The sequence below is a fragment of the Bidens hawaiensis genome, unplaced genomic scaffold (genome assembly GCF_021521415.1).
Source record: "Bidens hawaiensis isolate Kalapana, Puna unplaced genomic scaffold, B.hawaiensis_p1.1 tig00016189_1, whole genome shotgun sequence".
Lineage (NCBI taxonomy): Eukaryota > Viridiplantae > Streptophyta > Magnoliopsida > Asterales > Asteraceae > Bidens > Bidens hawaiensis.
In genome coordinates, this window is record NW_027492473.1 from 269013 (window position 1) to 280946 (window position 11934).

The following is an 11934-nucleotide window of genomic DNA, read 5'->3' on the forward strand; positions in this document are numbered from 1 at the left end:
CTTTACTTTACTTTTGTGTAAGACTAAATTATTATTGATTGGCATTGTTTCTTATCCAACATATATGTGCATTCTAGGGAGTCGATGAATACGGATTATAGTTGATAATTAAATCTGCCAAGTGTTGAATTGCTTTGCGCCGATCTTGAAAAACTTATAAAACTTCCTTCGGTGTTATCTTTTTAAGAAGCAAGAAAAGACAGTCTTCAAGGGGTTTGCCCCTGGTCTTCAAATAGTAACGAAAGAAAAATAATAAAACCTCACGTTGGTTATTAATAAAATGATATGTCACCACCACAAACTTCAATTGGTATCAGAGCTAGGTTGATTAAATACCGAGTTCTTTAATTCTACGATCGAGGTTTTGTTTAACAATTAATTCATCACCAGTCAACTGTTTGTGGTGGTGACATATCCTATTATTAATAACCAACGTGAGGTTTTATTATTTTTCTTTCGTTACTATTTGAAGACCAGGGGCAAACCCCTTGAAGACTATCTTTTCTTGCTTCTTGGAAAGACCAACACCTACGAAAGTTTTATAAGTTTTTTAATCGCAACGCACAAGAAAATAACCAAAAACCCCTTTTGGAATGCGGTCCGGAAAACCCCACTTGGTTCCCAGATAAAACTGCGTGTTCTCCCGATCATCGTTAATGGAAAAGAACAACTCTGTTGTCTTCTGGTTACCAATCTCAGTCTATCGCCTACCCTTGTCTCCTCTTCTTCTTCGTCGACTATAGGTTTTCAAAAATCTTGGATTCGCCGCCGTAAAGGAACCCACCAACACCAAGAAGAGCCGATCAACACGTTAACTTTGTAAAGTATGCTATTCTCTTAAAAGTCTTGATTAAGAATGAGTCAAATTGTTTGTGGAATGGATGTTGATCATTGGTGCAACAAAAAGAGTTCAAGCAAGGTATTACATGCGTACAATGTGTGATCTAGCAATACAGGTTCAGTGGTGGATACTTCAAGCCGACTAAGTGCTATTATCAATTAACACCCCAAGGTATTGGTTAACCTCCTTTGTTTTATTATTATTTTGTACGAATGGCTCTAGGTAGGGATGGACAAATAGCATTTTCGGTACTGGTGCCAAATTTATAAAAAAAATTGGTATAAGGAAGTCCGTGATCAGTGCCGGAATGATATCGAGCTCAACCCTAACTCTACGACAGAGATCATGATCATAACATCATTTTAAGGTTTTTTCCGCACTTAATATGTTATTAAGATTTTAAAAAGTTGTGGAAAACCCCTTGTAATTAAGATGTTAAATAGTTGTGGAAAAACCTTTATAATGTGTCGACCTAGGTATTCGAAATTAACTAGCCATAGGCTTTATATAAAGTTTTGAGCATATTTAAAGCTCATGATAGTTTTGTTATTAATTCAATTCAAATTATATTAACTCGAATTTGAATGTAATTCTTTTTCAAATAGAAACAATTCGAATCCAAATTAAACTTTAAAATTTCAAACAGATCAATATAATTGACTTAAGGATTACGAATTTCGATTCGATAAACACCCATACCCTTATGCATCAACGAAACCCAATTAAACTTCTCTTGACCAATAAAATTGAATAAACATAATTTGCTTTTAGGATGTGATTTTAAGAAGGTTAAAAAATCAGTTAAATCTATAACATGAATCCGATGGGACTCGAACCCCTTATCGTGTCCGTTTAAAATGAAACAGAAAATGTGACACTGGCCATAATTATTGGCATATCTGGTGTCGTGTATCAAGGAGTGACGTAAGCCAATTTGGGGAGAAAATATCTTCTCATCGTAAATAACGTCGGTCACGTGGCCTGGCCCCACCAGAAGAAAAGCAAAATATCTTAATTAACCATGGTTAGGTTTAACCTCTTTTCATGATTCACCTAACCCCATACACTGTATGTGGCCTTTAGCACCGATTTAATGCATTTATTGTTTATATAATTAATTATTTTCTTGTTAAAACATTATTAAAAAAATAAAGTAAATAAAGATTATATTTTATGCAATTCAGAAACGGGTGGCGGCGCAGCTTGTTGCCCGCCTATCTGCTATGTTGATGTAATATCTCTGTTTCTATATAATGAGAAAAGAAAAAGATTTATATTTGATTTTATGCAACTCTTTCTAATAATATGATTGAAAAATGTGTAAACGAATTTTAAATATAAAAAAATGTTATGTTGGGTACTTTCAAAGTTTTTATTAATTAAATCGTATCACGTTTAATTGTATTTTCCTAAATAACATGTAGTAATGGACGACATAACGATTTGGCAAAATCAATTCTAATGATGAAGTTTATATAAGATGATACATATTCACCCATTGTTAAAAATAAAAATTAGTGAACAAATAAAAAATCTCTATGATAAAACAAAAGGCCATCAACAAATCGATTTATCTTTATTGTTCACTAGGTTATTGACCCGTGGACGCCACGGGTGGAAAAATAGAAATCATGTAACATCCACATGTTTCTTGAATCAACTAATATATAAATCATGTATAAAAATAACATTCAACTAAAATAACATCCATTTTACAATTATAAATTAGTAAACAGTTCCTTATAAACCACATTTGTAGTTTTATTTGTAACTTTACATTCCTTGTCTAATATAAGTATTTTAACACCGTCTCTACTCTTCACTGGTGATAAAGCCACATATAATTGACCATGTGTAGACACCGGTTCTCGCAGGTATATGTCAACTCTTGCTAGTGATTGGCCTTGACTTTTATTAATGGTCATTGCAAAACAATCCGCAACAGGAAACTGTCTTCGTTTCAATATGAATGGTCGTTTCTTATCAAAGGATATCTTCTCCTTCATAACAAAAGAGAAGTTAAAAATACAAAAGTAATAGTCTCATATCACATATATTAAACATACAAATTAAAAGTTTCCAATATTGCATTGACGGTGTCTTAGGATTTGATATCACCGTTGCTAATGTGGTTTAATTCGGACATTTCAACCATTCAAGTAACAAAAAAATAAACAAGTATTTTAATATATAAAACAAATAATATGATAACATTTATAATATTACTAATACCACTTCGTTGTTAAACCTATGTTTCAAACACTCCAGAAACAATATATCATTAGCAAACTTATCAATATTAAAACACGTTACTCTTTCAAAATCGTTGTCTTCATATAGTTTAAAAACCGTGTGAGTTATTTTAAAACAATATTACATAACATTAATAAAGAAATCTAATTTGTGAATTATGGAAATATCATAAGTCGTTTATTTAAAAATCTCTTACATAAAATTAAATTTAAAAAAATGTTTAATTATGGATTATGTATTAAGTTAATATAATAAATAATTAACTTGTTTATTATATATTAAAATTTATATTGTTAGATAGTTTTACAAAAATAATACACCTTTATTTTAAAATTTAAAGTGTCATTAATTTGGATGCATATTTTGATAAATATTATTGATTAACATTTAATAGTATTAAATGTGGGAGATGTGTATTATAGATAGTTATTGAAAATATCATTATGTATTTTGGAAAACTGTAATCTATATTTATAGAGACTATAGAGACTTTGTCAACATATTAAAGTTTGAGAAAATAATTTATATTAATATTGAATAAAAACTTAAATGAATAATAATGCAACAAAAATCTATATTAATATTGAATAATAATAATGTTGTGAACAATATATGTATAGTATATAATACGAATGCAAAAAAAAACATTGTAATGTTTTTCGTTACAAATATTCCATTAAAACGGATTTAGTTTGAATTTGAGCTATTTAAGTTATTCAAATCCGGTTATTTTAACAAATAAGAAAAGTCAAACTATATAATTGTAATAATGAGATTCTTAGACTAAGATATATATATATATATATATATATATATATTTAATTGTACATTTTTAGTCTAAGATATAATAATAATTTTTTGTAAACTAAGTATAAATGAGTAATAATCGGTTTCTATATTACCATATTAAATGTGTATAAATCTAAAATTGTAAATTAGAAGGATGGGCATATTTTCCATCCTGATTTAAAGCAAAAAATTATTCTTATGAGATTTTTTCCTTCTTTTGTCGTCCAAAAAATTCTTAAAATTAAAAAAACAAATCAAAACTATGAATGTGTAGATTTGACATATACTAAGACAACTTAAATCATGTTGATCATTCGTATAAAAAAATATATAAAAACATAATAAAATTAAATTATATTAATCAAGGGGAACTTGTGTTCACAACTTACAAATGTAAATTAGAAAAACATAATGAGAATATTGTTTTGAGTCATCCTCGTTTCAATCAAAGAATGATGCTCATAAGATCTTTTACTTCTTTCATAAAATAAAAAAAATCCTAAAACTAAAACACAAATCAAAACTATGAATGCACAGATTTAGTTTTTCCTTGATCATGACCATAACACCAAAGATACCACTTAACAAACTTCTTCAACCCGGTCGCCAAATTCGTCGTCGGCTTATACCCAAGTTCCCGTCTAGCCAAACTTATATTCGCGTGCGTAAATGAAACATCAATATAACAATCAATGACCTATTCTCACCAAGCCACACATCATGCTTGGGGATGCAAGCCTTCCTTGCATAAGCTTGAATTTTGTTACCCTGATACATTATTATTAACATTAGTAAAAAATTGTATGAATAATATAGTAAAATTAATGAATGTGTAACAATATCATTTCGTCTTGCAAAATCATTTCTATCGACCAATCTTCTCCGGGCTTTGAATTGTCCTTGAGACGCCATAGTTTCAAAATACACACCTCGAGGATACAATCACTGTTAAGCACATCCAATCGATTCAACATTGTGATGTTTGTTGGCTCTATTTTCCTGGTGATGAAAAATTAAAAATAAACAAGATATTAATTTATGAACACTAACACTTTTAACCAAAAAAATAAAAAACAAAATTAATTATATAAGAACAACCAGAAATATAAACCTTACAAACAAACAAATTGATTTTTGCTAAATATGGTGTGAATGTGTGATAGTGTAAGAATTATTGTGTAAAAGTCATACTATTTATACACAAGTAGTAAAGAATTCAAATTTGAAGTCTTGCATAAAGAAGGAATGTATTAATGTAAATAATTAAAAACATAAAATTAAGGATTTTGAATTAGCTAAAATTATGGACGAAAATATGCAGGTTGCATTAGGGGATTTTTAAAATTTGAAATACTTGAATGTAATCTTGTTAAATTATATTATAAAGACAAACTAATTAAAAATTAATATCTTTAAATCTATTTCATATTTCAACCTACAACATTAACTTATTAATGTAAAAAAATAAGTTACTAATTTACTTATTAACATTAATATAATTAATCATCAATGTTTTTAATTCCGTATATCTAAAACTGATTATCAATTACCGTATATCTAAAATTATAATAACTTATGATATATTAAAATCCTTAATCATATGGTTGAAATTTATGAAAATAGTCAATATAATATAATTAATAAGCAATTGAATAATTAAGTAATTCATATAAGTTGTGCAAAAATAAGTTAGTAATTTAATTCCGTAATTAAAGTAATCCTTAATCAAATGGTTGATTTTTTCCTAGTATACAAAAATTGATTATAGATCTCAACTTATACTTCAATGTTTATATTTTTAATTAGTCAATGAGTCAAATTTCATAAATCTAAAATTAATATAATTTTAGTAAAATTAAATTCGTAGTAACGTTGACCGGTATGAAATAAAAAAAAAAGAGAATATAGTTTCAATTGAATTAACATACAAAAAATAAAACCTGATGATTTAATTGACTAGTAGTAACGTTGATGGATTGTGAAGACAGTCATAGGTAAGCCGATATGCTGCAGATAAAACGTCCAGCGGGTGAACAACTTCATCGATGGTAGAAATATAAGATAATTGATCTGGGTTTTTAGGTTAAAATATGACTTGCGTATACAGAATAATAGAAATAATATAAATAATAGAAATTGATATTAATAATTATAAATTGCATTTGAATCATTAATTTTAATCATTAAAGAGATTAAAGAGAATTGATTGTATATAATTTTAATTTATTTTTGATTTATTTTATTCATATGTAAATTAGAGAAGTGCTAGATATACACGGAAACTTTAACAAACAACCAATAGGAATATGCCAAGTTGACTTAAACTTTTTTGGTTAATAGTATAGTTAGATTTGTTGTACATCAAACTCAGTGTGTCATATCGTATGTGATAAATTCATAGAGGCCTTCAACTACAATCGAAACAAAGTTTTTGTGGTTTGTTATAAAAGATGAGAGGTCAATTTCGTAAATATCCTAAGAGATGAATTTAGAAGTTGTAGCAATGAAACTGGATTTTCCGATACTTAAAGATCCACAAAAAAGATAACTTCAGCTAAATCAAAGTTGTACAAACAATATTAGCATTCACTAGGCCATGTTTGGAAGTAGTGTCATCTCATGTATGGACATTCTAGTACCGAAAAAACTCAATGCCATTGCAACAATGACTAAAGAGTCTAAAGTTACTTCATGCGATCTACACAATCCAGTAGTCTAGCAGTTAATTACTTGATTTTGCCTGACTCGTCAAGTTCGTCTTCATTGCAAATCATTGGTTGAAATAACATATGCTGAAACTTATTGAAATAGCACTGTAAAATTATAATCAATCATACTTAGTAGACATCTCGTCAATAGTAAAATAACAAAACAACAAGGTTTGAAAAAAATAAGATGTAGAAGAAAGATAGAAATAGTGTTGGAAACGCTTAGAAAAGGAAAAAAAAAATTATACCTGCCTTCACCAATATTTAGTTGTGTATAACCACAATACAATAAAAGATATTTTTGGTTGATTATTGATGATATGTCTCTAAAATATCTAAACCATTTGCTGTGATACCGAAATTAATTAGGTTTATATTAAAAAGATACCCTTACCCCACCCAAACCACGGTTAAGTGTGCGCACCAAGCGCAAGTTAGCAAACCATGGTTAACTTCAATTCTCCACCTCCGCCTATATAACCACACCATTTCCAACCATTATCACTCACACCTGCAACTTTCTTATAACACCGTTGTATTCCTTTCACTTCACCAAATATGGCTTCTGCTGATGTTGAGTACAGGTGTTTCGTTGGTGGCCTTGCCTGGGCCACGACTGACCGGTCACTTGAAGAAGCGTTCTCTACTTACGGCGAGATTCTCGAATCGAAGGTCCGTTTGTCGCAAAGTTCGGATTCGGATCCATCCTGATTCGGCTTTGTTTGACGAATAATCACACGCTCTTCTGTTACTGTTACTGTTACTATCTGTTACTATTACTGTTACTTTTACTGATATCTAAAACGGTACGTTCATCCTCTTGTTCTCTTATATATTATTATAAGAGACAGACGATCGATCGATTGAGTTTACGATTCAGCACCTTATGTTCATTTAATTACAATTTATTATTATTAATCACAAATTAATTAAGTTTTTATGTTATTCAGATCATCAACGATCGTGAAACCGGTAGATCTAGAGGATTCGGATTCGTTACCTTCAAGGACGAGAAGTCATTGAAGGACGCAATCGAAGGAATGAACGGCCAGAGTTTGGACGGCCGTAGCATCACCGTGAACGAGGCTCAGTCACGCAGTGGAGGCGGCGGTGGCGGTGGACGTCGTGAAGGTGGATACGGTGGAGGACGTCGTGAAGGTGGATATGGAGGAGGTGGTGGTGGCGGTTATGGTGGTGACAGACGTGGTGGAGGTGGTTATGGTGGTGGACGTGACAGTGGATACGGTGGGAATGATGGTGGATCTAGGTACTCTAGGGGTGGCGGTGATTCCGAGGGGAAGTGGTAGGTTAGGGTTTGTAGGTTATCGGGATCTGTAATCGTATTGTTTGGGTGGGTGGTTGGTTGGTTGTTTGCAAGTGTTGTGGTGTTCTCGTTCTGTTTTTGACCTGTTCTCGGTTACTCTTATTATCGTCGTGTTGAATGCTTTTAGAAAGCTGGTAGTTTTTAATCAAAAGAATTGGTTCCGGTATATCTTAATGTCAGCGTTTGTGTGTTCGTTTTTATTAATTTTAGCTTTGATCTCATGATAATAGTGATTTGTATTGGATTAAGTACGAATTGACTTGATGGGAAGATTCAAGTACTCTTATCTAGGCGGTAGACTAATTCAACTTTAATTCTGTTGACTGTTAACTTGGGTGTTTCCGGATGTTCGGTCATGGATATTTTGAAGAGTTTTGAAGTTTATAAAATTGGTTGTTCAGTTGTGGATTTAGGTAGAAATTGAGAGATTTGAGACTTGACGGTATTGGACAACATCGTCACATGAAACTTACGATAAAATAATGAAATGATGTCTCACTGTGATTTTATAAAATATCTTTTAGAACGGCGCTTGATTTTATTATAGAATGCGTATTTGCTGTGTTCGATTTCGGGGCCATAGTAAATGCCTACAGCAACTTGACATTTTAAACACAAAATATCCTGTGGGCAACTGGTTTGGTGGGTGAAAACACGTATTTGTGATTTGAAACCACCTTAGATACCGGTACGAGACGGTTTTAAAAACCGCCTGTTTAGGCAGGTTTAAGATTCTGGTGTCTGTTTGGTATGTGGTGTTAGAATTCATATGAACGATAGAATTGAATGGACGAGGTAATGAAATAGACAAAGAAATGAAATATGTCATATTTGCTTTGAAAGGTATACATGTTGACAACCTCGGTCCTCTCAGCCCCACAACCGGGGAAGAGTGAGGTGGGTTGGGTGGGGTAGGTTTTACTTATGTTATATTTTTTTTTATTATTTTTATTAAAAAGGTTTTATTGTTTTTTATAAAGATTTTATATAAAAAGAAAGGATATTTTGGTCTTTTTAATAAAAGTTAACAAATATATTGGATGACGTTAGTGAACTGGGGTGAGTCTTTAAAACCATGACTTCCGGATGGCATTTGTTCGTTTCGGATGCCATTTGTTCGTTACTATGGTCACTTGTTTGTTTTGGATGGCATTCGTTCGTTTCAGATGTCATTTGTTCGTTACGGAAGTCATTTGTTTGTTTCAGATGTCATATTGCGCCCAATTGGTAATAGAGGTTCACAAAACCGGGTATATTCAGGAACCGAAACTGGGTAGGAACTGGTTCCGAGTATGGTCAACAAAAGTCAAAACCGGGTCGGGTAGGAACCGGTTCCAGGTATAGTCGGGTATTTGACCGGGTTTTAGATAGGGTCGGGTCGGGTTTAGACCGGGTATTTCCGGATTCAGTTTCGGCGGGTCCGGGTCGATATTGGTTCCGAGTACAGTTTGGGGAGAAATCCATTACTAGGTAGTCCCGCGGGTCGGGTACAGGTCGAAACCAGTTCCCGATTAGGTCCGGAACCAGGTATTCTATGCACATCTAGTTGGAATGAGTCATAAGTCATAACCCGAACAATTGACTTATTACGTTCTGAATTGGGCTTGTTTATCAAAGGTACGCAGAGCAGAGCAGGTTGAAAATAAGTGTCAACTAATGTTGAACAGGCAAATGAGCCCTAAACCCAAAGCCCAATATGCTGCAATCCAATAATTGGCCCACCTGATGCCCAAACCCAAAACCCATTTACAATTGCTTAGAAAAACGTTCCACAAATATGTTCACATCAAAGTGTAATATTTGAAATGTGTTCGCATAAATATATAATTCGACACTAGATTTTATGCTTTTACAGGACCAATTCTCCAACATCGTTGATTCTTATTCTATTGACACTAGGTGAGAGGGACTTCTTATTATTTGTATTATGTGAAAATGCTTGATATAAGTTATTTTCAGATATGTCATATTGGGGATCATTTAAAGTCTAGTGATTAAAATAGCGAGAATGGACAGTGGCGGATCCAGGAATTTTTTTTGGGTGGTGCACTACTTTTAGATGTTTCAATTTCATAGACTCGGGTATAAAAATTCCTGGTCGGTTCGATGGTTCGGAGAAAATTCATTACATAATAAAAATACAATATATAAATAAAAGAGATACCGCATGTTACCTTTTTGACTTGGGTGATAAGATGAAATTGGTTGCCTTTCGGAAGGATCCCATGGTAGATCATTCAAATTTATTTTTGACGGTTTACTTGAAGATGATGATCCAAGGTTGATGGTTCACTTTGAAAAAATCTCTTCAAATTCATAATACCTACAAATTAACAATTACAAACTAACAAATTAAAACCAACAATCTAACAAACTAAAATTAAATTTAACAAATAACTTAACAATTAAGTAGTTAACAATTAAGAACAATTAATATTTAACAAGAAGTCAAAAACAATTAACATTTAACAATGAATTATGAATGTAAACTTACCTTCAAAGTGGGAGAATAAGAGGATTCGAGTAAGAGTAGGCAGTGGCAGGAAGACTGGGACGGTTGACGGGCTGAGTGGCTGACAGAGTGAGGCTGCCGGCATTCCGCGAGGGTCGGAGTGACGGGGATGAGTGGCCGACGGAGTGACGGAGATGAGTTTATTTAAATTTCTCTTCATATTGAACTTAGAACTTAACATGCACATTACCTTCATGTACTCAATTAAGTGTTAAATTGTACCAGACACCCTTGTATTCAAATATTAGGAATGTGTGATAGACTAAGATGGAAGTTAATCTTCAATATATTTTCATTTATACCTGAGTTTGTAAGTATGTTATGACTCGTGTATGTACATTGCACTAGAAATTGTGAGACAAATAGTCATTTTAGTATTATCAAGTTTATTTTAGTATAACTAAATTTACAGAAGACGAAAAAGAAATTTAAATAAACACTGATAGGAGTTTGAAGTTATGAAGTACACATCTGTTTTGAGACAATAATGATTTCAGGCAACCTAGACCATGGAGAGGCGCTGTGTGGTGTTATGAACCCTAACTGATGTTAGGGTAAGTTAGTAAAAGAAAAAAAAAAGTTCCAAAAACCCGAATCGAACCTGCGACCTCTAAGTTAACAAACCAACATGTTACCATCTGGAGAGGTGCTTCAAATGTTTTTTAGATGGTTCATTTCCAATTTATAAGGTGGTTCCTTAATTATTTTCTATATATAAATGCACTATTATTTCAAAACTCGGGTGGTTCCTCGGAACCACCCGTTTTCATTGTAGATCCGCCCCTGAGAATGGACATAGGAATCCACAGACCTCGATATTATGAATGATATAACAATGCCTTTTTAAGATTAAAAATTCACAAAATTCTACAACTTGAATTTTAATATTCAAGTTATATCTGAAGCTATTTATGTGCGATAAAGCCATATGGTTAGTATACGAATATTTAGATGGAATTTTCTATATCCAGGACAACGCTTACAACACCAATCGACATACAACTAAAAGTTTAGCATTTCCATCCATCACACATTAAAACTACAGTCAACGGGTTCAATTAAAAAAATCCAAAAAATGAAACGGCTATATGTTCAATTGATTAATTCATAAAACCTCATAACTTTTATGTTATTATTATTAATTTTTCTTTTGGAACCGCAACAATTTTATTAATCACCAAATGCTAGCAAGTAGCTACACGCAAAGAATACACCAAACACCTATTAACCGATAAATGTATTAGATTACAGAAGTCAAAGTGACACCACCTATTCCAATCTCTATAAGACATGGTCCTGCCTCAATTAATAGTCCAAAGGAAACCTAAAACTTCAAATTCGTCCACAATTTTGTAAGGTCTTCTTTTGCTCGCCAAATGCACCAAAGAGCAAAAAAAATATGTATGTGGGTTAATTGGATCTATTAAACTTATAACTTGTAAACTTAAAACAGGTCCAAATGAATTACCACCACCTATGACCATTGTTTGTTTCCACCACCTACTCG

At 32.2% G+C, this 11934-nt stretch overlaps 1 protein-coding gene across 1 annotated transcript; it reads left to right on the forward strand.

Moving 5' to 3' along the window:
- Positions 1–7055: 7055 nt before the first annotated feature.
- On the forward strand, positions 7056–8115 carry LOC143550838 (glycine-rich RNA-binding protein GRP1A-like). The gene is made up of 2 exons (XM_077041421.1): positions 7056–7263; positions 7542–8115. The coding sequence occupies exons 1-2, from the start codon at positions 7150–7152 to the stop codon at positions 7896–7898; spliced, it is 471 nt and encodes a 156-aa protein (XP_076897536.1). The 5' UTR covers positions 7056–7149; the 3' UTR covers positions 7899–8115.
- Positions 8116–11934: the final 3819 nt, after the last annotated feature.